This window comes from Podarcis pityusensis (genome assembly GCF_964106645.2).
Source record: "Podarcis pityusensis genome assembly, chromosome: 1".
Taxonomy (NCBI): Eukaryota; Metazoa; Chordata; class Lepidosauria; order Squamata; family Lacertidae; genus Podarcis; species Podarcis pityusensis.
In genome coordinates, this window is record NC_138028.1 from 57334743 (window position 1) to 57350195 (window position 15453).

The window sequence follows — 15453 nt, forward strand, 5'->3', positions numbered from 1 at the left end:
GCCATATTTTCCTGCTGAAAACCTTGTACCCAGTTTAAGAGAGAAAAGGGGTGGAACAGGGAACAAGCCACATGATTCGGTAATTGCCCTCCTTATGAAATTATACCTCAGAGAAGTATTTGAATTCAGTTATGACAATGCATAAACCAATTCACATTAACTCTTTGTAGCATTCTGCACCTAGATTTCTGCTCACTGGAGGTATCCTGTGGACATGTATCCTAAGGAAAAAAGCTGAACACACTGGAAAGGTCTTAATAGAAGTAAAATTATCCAATGTTTCATAAACTTTTTCTCATTGAGATACATCTGTCCTTCCCATCCTTCCCTCCAGTTTTGCCAGTTTTGCTGATGCTTGTTATTTAATAGCTCACAGACAGCAGGTTCAACCTGAAAGGTATTGTTTCCTAACAAAAGCAGATTATTTCCATGTTGTGATTTATTTGCTGAACTGCAACCATTTTGTCATTACAATAAAAGGGCGGGGTAACATAAACAAAGAAAGGCTTTGAAATATTTCAGGCTTTAACTTTTGATAATGTTTTTGTTTTTAGTTCCAGTGTTTTTAACTTTTGTGATATTATGATCACTCACATGATACATTTAAATTTCAAATGAGGCATAAGGGTTTTTTATTAGTTGGTTTGCAATTTAGAATTTATTTAACCGTAACTTTGGTGTAAAAGGTAAGGGACCCCTGGATGGTTTAATCCAGTCAAAGGCGACTATGGGATTGTGATGCTCATCTCACTTCACGCCAAAAGAGCCTGCGTTTGTCCACAGACAACTTTCCAGGTCATGTGGCCAGCATGACTAAACCCACTCCAGCATTGCTTGGGACTGTGTTGTAACCATCTTCAATTCTTCCTTTGCTGCTCCCAGCGGCGTAGCGTGGGTTGTCAGCACCCGGGGCAAGGCAAGTAATTTGCGCCCCCTAACCCCTAACCTGCCGCCGCTGCCAGCTTCTTCTTGCTGCTGCCTGGGCTGGTCTGGTGTGGTTCTCTCCTGCGCTCAGCACTGCGCTGGGCGGCCGCTGCACTATCTGGGTCCCTCCCCCAGATAGTCCCTCGCTCTCTCTCCGCACCGCACGCCTGGCACCCACCCCCTCCACAGTAGGCGGTGACCCAGCGGCTCGGATCAGATTCGCACAGCCAGCACTGCAGTAAGAGAGAGTGAGTGAGCCAGGTAGGGGCAGAGAGCTGCGAGTGCGAGCGCGCCCCCCCCAGATGTTGCGCCCGGTGCGGCCGGCCCCCCTGCACCCCCCACGCTACGCCACTGGCTGCTCCTTCCCCCCCCTCTCTACCCCTCTTGCTTCCAGAAAGTATCATCTTCCAGTCCCTCTCTCAAGCAGATCCAGGAATCCACAACTGCAGCTGTAATGACCTCACACTTCTTGCTTGGATTGCATTTTTGCTGCACTCTCATTCATGCTGCTAGGATTATTCCCTTGGCCAGTTGCGAAAACCAGAATACAACTTTGACATTTTGTGGTAGCAGGTCATGCTATTATCATATCTGGGGCATCCCCAGCATGCGGGAAGCTTTTCATAGACATTTATTTATTTTATACCCTGCCCTTCCTCACAAAGAAGCCCAGGATGGCAAACCCACAAACAATAAAACATCTGAAAAATCCCAATACAGATGCAGACTATAAGAGATCTCTACATAAAAAAAAACTTGTTGGAAGAGGCAGGCTTTCTGTAGGCACAAAAAGAGACAGCAGAGAAGGAGCCTAATATTTAATGGGAGGAAATTCACAAAGGTACCTTAAATACTTAAGAGTCTCTCAACCCTACCCAAAAAAGAGTGACTGCCCCCCCCCCAAATCCAACAGTGCCTATAAGGAAGGAAAAAATCCATAACTGTTCTCCGACAACATTCATGTACTATTTCTTTTAGCTGGGTATGTGTCAACAAGTTCTCCTGGGCAGCTTACGACAAGAAAAAAATTCAAATGCACAAGAAGGCAGGCCAACAATAAAGCATATAAAAGGAGTATAAGATCAAGAAGCAGAAGCAAAATGATTTAAAACCCTAGGAAAACAATAACATTTTTGCTTGGCACCAAATGGCATCAAGGTAGGTACTGGGTTTCTCTGTGACAAAGGTATTCCATATCCTGGCTACCACCCCTGAGATGCCCCTTGTCTCAGCAGGACCTCACCTGGTGGGTGCACCAAAGGAAGGAACTGGGAAGAAGCTCTTAAGATCAGAGTATGTACATGTGGACAAAGGCAATCTTCCAGGAACTTTGGTCCCACACCAATAAAGACTTTAAAGATCAAAACCAGAATTCTGAACTGGGCCCAGAAATGGACACATGAGAATCCAAAGGGAAACACAGACCTGACAAGGTGTGGTGTTGTGAAGTTCCAGCTCAGGCATATCACTTAATACACCTAATTACCTTAGTCTGTTCGTGAAATGGCCAAAATAACAGCACATGAAAACCAGCATAAAGAAAGGATATTACATTCACTACAAGTGTGAATAAAGGACATACTGTATAAATTACAGCTTGACAGTCATCCTGTTCAGAAGGCAGAAAAACAGAACCCTCTTTAAGAACAGTAGACAGAATCCCATTCTCTTCTATAGGTAACGTTTCTGGTTTCATCATCTCACCTTACTTAGACTGCCTCTTCAGCATAAAGACTTCACCATTCTATGTGTCCCTTGCTATTTCTTGGCACTCCCAAGTCTTCTATTACCAAACCCTGGAGATATCTGGATACACCCAAATAAATGAGGCTGCTTTTCACTTTCATTGCAAGGCCCAACCTATACACTACCGATAGAGGCACAACCACTCCCATGCTGCGCCTAACATTTGAAGGAAGGAATTCAAGAAGCCAAGGCCAGCACATGGTTCCTGTCCATGCCTCATGGTACAGAACCATTGATATGGGAAGCAATGATGTGTCACTAGCTCTGCCGACCCAGATTTGGTTCCATCAAATGTTTCCAGGAGTAGTGGTTGAGGAGCCATGCTGCAGCAACTTCCAGGAGCGTATAAACTGAGTATCAGAAAGGTTCTAGATTAAATAGATTGCACTATTGAAGAGTCAATCGCCCCAGGCATAGGAATGAGCGGCAATTTGGATCTGTAGCCTTTGGCAGCTGGGAACTGGGAGATCTGGGTTTAAATTACTTGAATGGGTGGCTTTGTGCAATCTGCTGTTTCTTAGGGTATTTACAGACTGTCATTATTTCAGTCACATACACACAAACTCAGGTTGTTAAAAGGATAGCCCCTTGCGCAACAAACCTGTTCTCCCAAAATACTGGACCTTATGCAATAAGGAAATTGATGGGGAAATGCCCTGGAAAAGGTGGGATAACATTTGTTTTGATGCAGCCATCATCTAACTTCTCTGCAAACAAATTGGAAGGAATGCTCATTACAAAGCAAGTGTCATCTAATCTCCTTGCAAACAAATCAGGATGGCTGCTCAGTGACCAAGTCTCCACTTGGCCTCAGCAAAATGGAAATAATTGTATAGCTATTTTAAGGGGGAAAGTCAAAGCTTTCCAAGCTTTGACGTCTTCAGTCGGAGCTGGAAAATGCAATAGTCACTGTCACTCAGTCTAGACAATACTGACCTAGCTGGACAAATGGTCTGAAGCAGTACAAGGTAACGAGGACTATAAAGTACTTTGTAACTCATTTGTCACATCCTAATCCTGCTCCTGTTTCACAAATCTCATGGCAGCATATACGGCATTATCCAAGAAGAATCTGGCAAGCTACAGGTTAAACTAAGAGACAGTAGTGGGCCCCAGGACATCCACAAGGCTTTATAGCTGAGCATGTCTCCGGCTGTGGACTAGAATCCTATATCCCACTACATGACCTGTCAGAAAAGCGATAGAAACGCTAAAGAGAATTCCATCTAGTCCTGTAGAATTGTCTGTATTCAGATATACCGAGATAGGAAGATACAGTTCTTCCTTTTTTGAAGAGAGCTGAAAACAGTTTGAGATGTTACATGCCATGTATTGTCTGCCTCCCCAACCGTTTTCATTGCTTCCACTCATATAAAATCTTCTCACTGAAAAAAACAACAACTACCGTCTCCAGCTCAGGGTGGTGCTGGTGGAGGGAACCAAGTGCAGTTGCAAAGCCATTTGTCACTATAAAGCTTGCCTGGAATGTACCGCATACCGACCAAAATATAATGTAGCTATAATCTAATACCTTGCTAAACCCCTAAAGAAACTCTCCTGCAAGACATACCTGCGGCTTGACATGTTTTTTCCTAACCACACCGAGGATTAGATGGGAAGGGGAGATCCTTCCTTCTCTCTTTTCTACAGCTAAAATGCAACACAACCCAGAGTAATTGCAGGCTGCGCTTATTTATAGAAGGTTTGGCAGTTCATAAAAGGGAATATTAGCTGAGCAAGGAATAACTAAATAAGAAACATAGCCATTCTAAAGTATACATATGTACATACACATGTTATATCTAATCCGAAATGTTAGCCACACCTCATATATCACAAACCGAGAACACCTCCTTATGTTTGAAAAGTGCATACTTGGGTATCTGGTAACGTGTGTGTGTGTGTGTGTGTGTGTGTGTGTGTGTGTTAAAGTAAAACCCTGATCACCGAAGAAGTATTTCTGAAAGCAGTGCTGCAAAAAAAAATTTAGAAATTCTGGAAATTCCGAAAACATGGTTAGAACCGTGCACTCTGACACACCCATTTAGGAATCGGTAGAGCAACCTATTATCCAATTTACTTCTTTATGCTCAAATAAGTATTTAAAACACTAAGGCGCCAATGCCCCTTTTAAAAAAAGTATTTTGTAAGCTTCCAATGATCTGGGGGAGGGGGTGGATAAGGATAATAGACTCCCTTCAAAACAGCTCAAGGCAATTTCTATTACAATGGGTCTCTGTTGAAGGCACAGTTATTTCTTCGCAAATACTTGTGGTTCTGTATCACATCAAACTTTTAAAGACTTATTTTGTCATTCGGGACATGTGATTTTCTTAAATGCATGAGCACTTTCATTGCCAAACAAGCATTTCGTTTTATTATTCACAGGCAGACTTCGGAAAGCTAGCTGGGGGGCAAGGAGGGAAATGAGCTGCCCATTCCTGCCAGACTGGCTTAAAGTTTGCTTCTAAACCTCCTCACTAGTCATGCTCAAATTAAAGTTCTGAAAGCCAGCGAGCACTTTTCACTTTCTGCCCTGAAAACTCTCCAAATTTCATTCCCAGCATGGAGAAGAGAAGTCGTTATGGCTTCTGCATCTTGCAAGCGTGCAAGCCCTTGCTACTCCTGCAAGCTCAAGAATACAGCTATTGTAAGGTTTCCTTCCCCTCCCTCCCTCCGATGTCTACTTCACAGAAGGAACGGAGCAAAAATAAATACATAACTGTGGTTTGCAAGCCTGAATATGGACCAGATGTGCAGAAGCTCATTTCTCTGTCCAGCGAACATTGTTAGCTTTAAACCTCCGTGTTTCAAGCTAAAAGAACCTTCTATACTTCTCTATCCTGCCTCCACACAAAACACACCCATGCATCCCTCTTGCAATAAAAAATTTCACAGGTTCCCTTTCAGTGTCTTCGTCACGCGGGAAACGCACAGTAAAATGTCAATGAAGTTGAACAGTCCAGCTGGCAAGCCGGAGGAAGTTTTTGCTCTCCGAAGTATCTCATACGCTCATCGGCTAGTATAAGGGATTTCATTCATAAGCCACTTACCTATCCGGGCTAAAGAAAGCTGCAACAAGTAAAATCCAACAGCTGCACCCAACCAGACCTTGGCCATTGTTTCCTCTCTTCGAGTTAATGTGTAAAAGTCAAGGAGCTCCGCTCTCCCTGCCTGCACAAAGGAGGGGCAGGAAGCAAAAGGAAGGAGAAAAAAGGTCCCAGGTCTTGTTAAGTCTGCACCGAGAGGCAGCGTCGGAAGTTTGCTGCAGTTTTTATTCCAATTGAAAGTAACTGAAGGAGTGACACAACAGGGAGGGGAGCGGAATCAAAAGTCACACCCATCTTGAAACAAAAGTGACTAGGCAAAAAAGGGGAGGGGAGAAGGCTACTACTTATGAGTAAGCAGTTACCAGCAGCAATTAGTGGAGGCTCCAAATGTCTTTTACTCATCACAGGGAAGCCTTACTGGAGCAGCTGTGCTGGGAATTGTCTGCAATTCTTCATGCTTAGCAAGGAGGAGAGAAGCTGCCCTCAAAGACCCAAAGTCTATACAAAAGATCCGGAATAACTGAGGCTTTAGAAGTACGTCCGTTTTAATATATATATTTTTCCTTGTGAATGGACAGAACAAGGTAGAGAGTTAAAACAAAGACCGACATTTCTCTGTAGGTTTGCCAGTAATCCCGATCCAGTCACTTCCGCAGAAGACATAAGAGCATATAATTCTATTTTATTTTTAATGTTCTGCTAAGAGCTGCTTGCACATTTCACAGAAGTGAGCAAGGGGAGAGGGAGGCCACTTTCCCATCATTTCTACTTTTGGGCTCTGTGGAGGCTAAAATCCAAAGTGAACATCTGTGCATCAAACCCATGGTGAAATGTGCATGCTCCAGAATTGGGTACCTCTCACACATGTTATTCTAGAATCAATGGATACTGAGTACCCTCCCCCATGTGGTTCACACACAATCTAGACCAGGCATCCCCAAACTTGGCCTTCCAGCTGTTTTGAGACTACAGTTCCCATCATCCCTGACCACTGGTTCTGTTAGCTAGGGATGATGGGAGTTGTAGTCCCAAAACAGCTGGAGGGCCAAGTTTGGGATTGCCTGATCTAGACTCTCTGAAAAGGCTTCTTGAGCAATTAGCTGCATTCTGAAATTAAAAGCTGACTGCATTGCATTGAGTTTGCATTACCCTACAGTGTGTCCATTTGAAAACATTCCATTGGGGGTGCTGGGGCTGTATCCACACCTGCCCAATAAAATTGTGAACAGAAGTGTGTGAATCTGAACTTACAACATAGGTTTATCTCTGTAGATCATGGCATAAGAATAAGATTGACATAACTTAAACATGACATGAGGTTCTCCATCCTGACTTGGTACAAACCTGGTACTGGACTCCTCTCTGGAAACACTTCACACCTTGAGAAGGTCAATACATGCAAATCCAGTTGCTAGCAGTTCAAACTCCTGACAAGACCTTCAAGCTAATGGTGGTACAGGAGGCAGACAAAGAGATGGCCGGGTTCAGTTAACTGCTCGCTAACAAACTTATTCCGCCCTTTTGTTAAGCAAAACACAGAGAGTGAGAAGCAAACAGGATAGCAGACAGTTTTTAGCCATTTCTCACTAGGATGAGCAAGGTGAGAAACAGGCAGGAAATGGGGGGGGAGGAGGGAGGTAGCAATTGATCATCTCAAAGCCCCTACCTTCCCCCTTGGAGGCATGAGCTACGAACCCCAGCATTCCCAGTAGTTAGCTAACAATCCTAGCTCCAAGGTAACAGCACACACACCTGCTTCACTTTAAGGACAGATATATTCTTCCTTCTCATGTCTTGCTCTTAGCGTGGGCCCTGCTGGCAAAATTGCCACACCCACATTTCTGTAGGCTCTTCAGCATAGGGAATCTTTCACCCTTCAGATCAAGGGTGTGTGTATGTGTGTGTTGTAGGAGTTGCTGCCTCCTTAAATTGTAATTGTGCAGTCTGAAGAAGCATTTCTATATTCTGTCTCTTGTATTTCATATAATAAGCCAAGCTTTTTTTATTCCTTTGGTGTGAGAAGTTCTTTTGGCATAAGGTTTAGGGTTACCTCATATTCATAACTCCAGCCAAAGGTCCTAAACCTCTCAGCAGTGTGTATATGAGTGCTTGGACATGTATGTGGGTTCAGACTGCAACAACGTTGTGGGTGGGCGGATCCCAAGATTGCTGCCTTCATTCACCCAGGACGTGTGCAGAGACGAAAAGGCATGGATCATCCAATCAAGGGGCAGGTTTCGAATGCACACCAAGTAACCACAGCTACCCTTGTAGATGGCACAATCTAACATCAATCTAGATTGAAAGCAACATGTTGAGGACAAGCATAAGCAATTCCAGACTCAGCAAAAATAAAAATGAAATGAAATAAATGGTGTTACAAACCTAGCTAGTGTGTACACAGCCACATATATTTCTTTAGGTAGGTATGTGCCATAATCCACTACAGTCGTTACACCTAAAAGAGCCCCGCCCCTCAAAAGAGGAAACGTTAGTTACTCATGCATCCTCTAGCCTAATTTTTCATCATGTCTGAAGCTACCCTCAAGCTGAGAACAATTGATCCAGACAGCATAAATCAGAATTTCTGTACTTCTTCAATTACTATTGACATAGGCTAAGGACAGGAGTTGGGACCGTATTATCCTTGAAATCATTTGAAGGTTCAAGGCAAGTTCAGATGTGAGTTCCTATCAAGGCAAAAGTAAACACAATGTGAAAGATCTGTGATCACATAGCCCATGTTTTGGGGTGTTTAAATTTTAAAAAATAAAGCTGCAGAAGAACCTGACACATATAAAGCTTATTTGAGCTGTTTTCTCAGTTAAAATTAAGACCTCCAGGTATAGGTGTATAAGTTGAATAAATAACAATAATAAAATTTGCCCCCAGACCTAAAATTTACCTCTCACTATATATGCACTATATACGTGGATGGTGCTGTGGGTTAAACCACAGAGCCTAGGACTTGCTGATCAGAAGGTCGGCGGTTCAAATCCACGTGACGGGGTGAGCTCCTGTTGCTCGGTCCCTGCTCCTGCCAACCTAGCAGTTTGAAAGCACGTCAAAGTGCAAGTAGATAAATAGGTACCACTCCGGCGGGAAGGTAAATGGTGTTTCTGTGTGCTGCTCTGGTTCGCCAGAAGTGGCTTAGTCATGCTGGCCACATGACCCGGAAGCTGGCTCCCTCAGCCAGTAAAGCGAGATGAGCACCGCAACTCCAGAGTCGTCCACGACTGGACCTAATTGTCAGGGGTCCCTTTACCTTTATATATGCAGGGGAAGCATCCAAGTGCCGTGCATGGACAGCTTCCTCAGCACAATGATCTTGATAAACCTGGAATTTGTAAGCTATGGTGTAAAAATCCAATCCTGGTATAAATTCTGTTCTAGGCAAATAATAACTGAAAGAAGAAATGCACTCTAGTTATTAGAAACTCAAAGTCCTGTCTGCACTTAGCTTGACTCTCTTGCACGGAACATGTCAAACTTGAGAGGGAACTGACCTAGCATTCATCAGGTTGTTGACAATTGGACTGCCTATATGCATGCAGGTTTAAAAGGTACCCAAATATCACTTTTTTAAAACTACATGTAGGTTTTTTTACATATAGTTTTGTTCTGTGAACCGCCCCGATATCTCCAGGTATAGGGCAGTATGTAAATTCAATAAATCTACAATGTAAATGTAAATACATGTATACAGTTTTATTGATTTCCAGTACATAACAATTACAAAAGGGGGGGGGAGGATACAAGGTGGGATTTTGTTTTTGTTTCCAAAGATCACCTTTCAGGACCTATGTATCTAAGAATTTTACTGTGATTAAAAAGGATGCATTAATAATGATCGTACCAGATATGACTTCATTCCCCCCTCCCCACCAAGGCCCAGAACATATAAATGTTTATAACTCCCTAGAAAATAAAGAATACGATGGTTTTGATAATAAATTTTGTCCAGTAGCTTCTAGCTGGCATCCATTTTTATTGATTCCTGAGATTGTGAATGTTTTTTATTTCAAATTTGTTTAGATTTATATCTATGTAAAACTTCATCATGTTGGTGAAAATAATAAAACATGAACACAAAGAAGCACTTGAAATACGCAGTGTCGATATACTAGGATGGACATCTGCCCTCATTTGAAGGTTTGCTTGGTCCAAGTTCAGTTTAAAAATAAAGGCCAGTAAGAAGATTGATGTTACTCAACAAGAGTTCGCATCTTGACAGGAGGTACACAGTCAACTAGTCAAAAATCTTCCTCAATATGGTGAGAAGATGTATTGCAGTTCCATCTAAATGACAGCATTTATTCTAAATCAGCATCTATACATATAATATGCAAATTCTGTGCAAATCTGTGTTCTCTTTCACCCTCTTTTTTTGGTGGTGCTGTTCCTCCTTTTTGGCAAATGTGGCTGTCCTAAAATATAGGCTTAGCATATGGGAAGAGGGTAGTTTTGTGCAAGTAACTCTCACTAGATTACACTGCCATGGCACTGCTTGCCAATTTCATGAGTGTCTGGCCTGCTTCCTATATTAGGTTTGTTCACATCTGCAAATGAGCCCAGATTGATGCTTCTTTTGTTGTTTTTCTCTGTGCCTAGATTTTATTTTCTCCACTAACGGTTTGCATGGCACAGCAAAAATGCCCTTTCTTTGTGGCGCCAAAAGCCTTCCATAACAGAATGTGTGCTCTGAGCTGGTTTGAGCCAGACAGTCCGTTTTGTTTGCTTGAAGGCAGAGAAGTCTATTGGAAAGCCAGGCATCCATTTCTACTCCTGCCAACCACTTTGTTCCCACGTGTAATTTATGGGCTGTGTCCTGCAGAGCAGCAAGGAGGTGAACAATGGCCTCCAGTAGTTTATGTTCAAAAAGGGAAACAAGCAATAATCCTGCACAACCTCCACATCTTCCAGTTTCCTTTCTTTACTAAGTTTGCAATTAATACTGGAGGAAACCATTTCAACAGCTGTTCTTATACCACCTCTTTAAATTTCCTTTCAATGTAATGAAGTGTGGGCCAAAGGATGGTTCTCTGGCCATCACACGCAGCTTACAAACTCAGCACATATGCAAAGGCATTTTGCCACTGCCTCAATCACCTATTGTCGCATCCCTTACGATGGACTACTTTGTGTTTGTAAATGGTGTTCTCAAGAAATTATTAAGCATGCAGGCACAGCACAACTGATAAATGACACCCGTGTATCAGGCTGCAATTGTTACCAGGGAGTAAATCCCATTAAATTCCTGAAAACACATATAGGCTTTCACAGCAATACGATAATCCTGGACACATTTCCCTGGAATGTAAGTCTGTTCAACACAATTGTACTTACCTCCAAACGCACAGAGGATTGCATTGTAACTGTAACTTATTATCGTTGCCTGTCAACGACATCCTTTTTCACATGCTGCTTTCATGTTATTTGCTGAAGCCAGCATTTAGTACCTTCTACTTGCCAAGCAGAGCCTGTGCTTTACATGTAGAGTAATTGCTCCCATGAAACATTCGTGAGTCATGGCGGCAGGGAGAGTATGTGTACAAATTCAACAGGGCTTAGTTTCCTGGTTGATATTTTCTTAGTGTTGTTAATATTGTTTTCAAGATCATGCATGATATAGTACTTTGTGAATCCTATAATATGATTTTTGGTGTCATTCTGATGTTCAGCTTATTTTTAGGTTTTTTGTTAATAGTGTTTCATAGATGGTAATTGTTTTATTCATGGTTTGTAACTGCTTTACAGACAATTTGCTAATTATACTATATGATTTTGCTGTATTTGTGATGTTCTGTTACACTAATGTTAATTATTTTTTGTAAGCCACTTTGGGATTCATTTGAATGAAAAGCAGTATAGAAACATCAATCAATCAATCAATACCAGAAAGGCAAGGAAACTGCTGGAGAACCTTCAGAGAGACTGCCAGTCACAGTACACAGAACTGGGTTAAAAGAACCAATACAGTGGTACCTTGGGTTACATACGCTTCAGGTTACATATGCTTCAGGTTACAGACTCCGCTAACCCAGAAATAGTGCTTCAGGTTAAGAACTTTGCTTCAGGATGAGAACAGAAATCGTGCAGCGGCGGCGCAGCAGCAGCAGGAGGCCCCATTAGCTAAAGTGGTGCTTCAGGTTAAGAACAGTTTCAGGTTAAGAACGGACCTCCGGAACGAATTAAGTACTTAACCCGAGGTACCACTGTAGTTGGACTCATAGTTAGATAGTTGGATGTTATATGCATTTTGGAAACAAAGTCATTATTTCCTCTTGTAAACATCATTCATGAATGGCACTGTGTACTTTTATTTTGTACACAAGCATTGGCTCCCAGCCAAAGAACAAAATGGTAATACATGAAGCAATCCAAAATCTATTATGGAGAAACTGACTAGATTACTATATAGTGCAGAAATAAAATATGTTTTCCACTGTAGGTCCTCAGAGAAGCCCCTGACTTATCCCTCTTTCCCCCAGCAATTGCTTTGAACCTGCCACAGAAAAATCTAAAATGAAACTCTAACAGCAGTGGGCAAGTTCCCCCTCCCCCTTCCTCAAGGAACACATTCGTCATCTCTTGGGGACCACATAACCGCTGAGAGTGGGGCGAGAACCGGTGGGATAAGGATTGTGGCTAACTTCATGTGTACACCACTTTTCAAACCAGTGGTTGAAGCCCACTGCATGCAGAGTAAAACAGGGCCATTTAAACAGCCTTATGCTCAAGAAAGCGTGCAAAGGATTGCAACGTTAAGCTTTGTTTCAGTTGGTAAGTAGAAAAAAGGGGTTAAAACCAAAAAGCTCCACAGAGAAATGGACTTTAATGCTGGGGGGGGGGGGTGTTGTTGGATGCTGGAGACAAAAGAAAAGACTTTTGGTTACCTGCTGAAATCCAAAGCAACCTGAAGCTGAAGTATATTCGTACAAAAAACAAAGCCAGAGGAAGTAAATTCTTCTTAGATCCATGTGTGTCTTTTACTGATTATACAGTATGACTGGGTGCAACTCCATTAACTATTACAGCTTTGTTTATGCCACGTGCCAAAAAATGCAAGAATGATAATTCAACCCCCTTGTTTTTGTATAAACACTTCGCTAGACTATACACAGGTTGTGTAGAAACAGGCACTGTAATCAGATCTCCAGCATGTGACCCCAGTGTAGGAGGAAAGCAAACGAATAACATTGTATGTTTAGAGAAAATAATAGACATCCATTTGTTTCCACTGACTCAGGTAATAACTGGTTACATGCAGTGTTGAGTTAAATAAAACACAAGTGACTCATGTGATGGACAGAATAAGATTTTAAAAAAGAATTTGAATATGTAATTTTTTCCCCTAAGAATGTTGGTACAATGAAAACAACTAGCCCTTTTTTGTTCATGCTTGCGTGTGTCTATCTATCATCTGTCTATCTAACATCCCTCTATTGATCTGCGTTCTGAAATCTGCAAAAGATTTCAGAAATGCATCATCATCCTTTGTTTAGAGCATGTGGGACGGGATTGCAGGGGGAGATCGCTATGCCATGTTATTTTGAAAAATCAATACAATATTTTTTAATAAATACACCATTCTTTCCCAGAATAAAAATCAAAAGTCTGCCTTTTCTATACAGGCAAATCTCCTAAATTTAAGTTATGCACTGAGAAGGAAATATAACATGAATTGGAATCATTATTATTAATAATAAGTGTTTTCGGTTACTTGTTACAAAAAGCATCTCCAAGAGATTTTTAACATAAATAGAAATAAAAACACATTATAATAGAAACACATTGACACAAAAACACACGCAGGTCATAAAAAATACACAAGGCAATCTTTCATAGCAGCAGCAGCAGCAGCAGAAAACTTCAACAGCCCACTAAGAGCAGATAACAGCATTATAGTCCACCAAAAGCCTGGGAAAAGGGTAAGTTTCTACCTGGCTGAAAAGATGTCAACAAAGGTGCCAGGTAGACCTCACTAGGGAGGGTGTCCCATAACAAGGAGCCACAACTGAAAAGGCCCTTCACTTATATCCCTTTCCCATGATGAATTCAAAGCAAACTGTTAATGCACATATATGCACACACATAAACACCCTACAAATACAAAAGCTCATAGCCCAGAAAAATTATTATTACATTCTTTGTTCTGAAAAACAGTCAAGCACTCGGCCAGCACCAACATTTCAAGATAGTGAAAACAAAGCCAACACCAAACTTCTGAATCCCTGGCTAGAAAATAAATGTTATAACTGGTGACAGAAACACAGAATCTCAGGTTACTGTACATTACCTGATCTTTCGGGTAATGGAAGGAATGTGTTTACCTTTTGTCCACCATGTAGATGACCTAATATATGAGCTGAAGCTTCCACACACCTGATCATGCAAAGACCTGTTGACACCATTGTTCTTCCGTTCCCTCTATTTGAAAGATATAAGACAAAACAGGGCTTCTGTGCAATTGGACCTTCACATAAAGCATGTGACATCACTAGCATAGTAGTATACAAGGGAAGCAGATGCTGTGGTCTAAACCACTGAGCCTCTTGGGCTTGCTGATCAGGAGGTTGGTGGTTCAAATCCTCGTGACTGAGTGAGCTCCCGTTGCTCTGTCCCAGCTCCTGCCAACCTAGCAGTTTGAAAGCACACCAGTGCAAGTAGATAAATCGGTACCACTGTGGCGGAAAGGTAAAAGGCATTTCCATGCACTCTGGCTTCTGTCACAGTGTTCTGTTGCACCAGAAGCGGTTTATTCATACTGGCCACATGACCCAGAAAGCTGTCTGTGGACTAATGCTGGATCCCTCAGCCTGAAAGCGAGATGAGCGCCACAACCCCATAGTCACCTTTGGCTGAACTTAACCATCCAGGGGTCCTTTACCTTTATCTTTTTAGTAGTATACAAGGAGGTGAACCATGCAAAGGAGCTTATGAATTGGGACTGAATCGCTAGCATCGGCTTCTAAATCCTAAATCCTTGTATACAATTTTGGGTTGCGGTGTTCAGACAATGAACTGCTCTCCATAAGGGAGATTTCCTGGTTCAATCACTGCTCCTTTCACAGGGCAGTTAAGACATGTTTATTTCAATTCAGCATTTTGCTGCTGTGCCGAATATGATTCATTTTGATGCTTCTCTTGACAAGTTGTTTTTTATGTACTGTTTCTTTGTTACTATTTTAATATATGATTTCGTGACTGCTACTTTATATTGTTTTATTGAAACCTGTAAGCCAAAATTTAGAGAGATAATGAATTGTCCGAAATGTTCATTGATACCCAGCAATACCACAGATACGTTGTGAATTGTCATTGATTTCGCAACAGCAAATTTACATGGAAAGAATTCTGCTATTTATGTACAGAGTCTGCACCTTAGCTCTGCGTGTATGTATAATGTCAAGATGAATGGTGTAGACAAGGTTGGTTAAAGGTCAGCTGAGTCAGCGGCAGCACCAGGTGTTCAGAACAGAACAGGCACCTATGAGAATAAATCAAACCTAATGTAAGGCCAAGAGCTGTAATTCAGGGTCAAGACGTCTCATGGGATCAAGGTCTAGTCAGGGGGCAAAAACAAACACAAAAGCTGGAAGAAACAAACACAGAGTCTGGAAGAAACTAGAAGAGAAACCAGAAGAGAAACTAGGCACTATTCAAGGTACGTATTGCTTTTAATCACCCTAGATGTCCATACATTGACAGATAACTCTCCCACCCTAATTTC

At 42.0% G+C, this 15453-nt stretch overlaps 1 protein-coding gene and 1 long non-coding RNA gene across 20 annotated transcripts in view; both read right to left on the reverse strand.

Moving 5' to 3' along the window:
- CD44 (CD44 molecule (IN blood group)) overlaps nucleotides 1-5982 on the reverse strand; it is a 73593-nt gene extending 67611 nt beyond the window's left edge. For 11 of the 17 annotated variants that reach the window (XM_080982547.1, XM_080982556.1, XM_080982555.1 and 8 more), the window contains exon 1: nucleotides 5724-5981. In XM_080982547.1, coding sequence (XP_080838673.1) covers nucleotides 5724-5790 — 67 coding nt within the window. In that variant the 5' untranslated portion in view covers nucleotides 5791-5981. Of the gene's footprint in view, nucleotides 1-5723 lie in introns of all 17 variants that reach the window. The other 6 variants (XM_080982554.1, XM_080982553.1, XM_080982551.1 and 3 more) reach the window with 2 other exon arrangements.
- A 977-nt stretch (nucleotides 5983-6959) lies between these two features.
- Nucleotides 6960-15453, reverse strand: part of LOC308473084 — a 38331-nt gene continuing 29837 nt past the window's right edge. The window contains exons 2-4 of one of the 3 annotated variants that reach the window (XR_013983898.1): nucleotides 8986-9124; nucleotides 8106-8410; nucleotides 6971-7238 (exon numbers count right to left, since the gene is read on the reverse strand). This is a non-coding gene — a long non-coding RNA (uncharacterized lncRNA). Of the gene's footprint in view, nucleotides 8411-8985; nucleotides 9125-15453 lie in introns of all 3 variants that reach the window. The other 2 variants (XR_013983899.1, XR_013983897.1) reach the window with 2 other exon arrangements.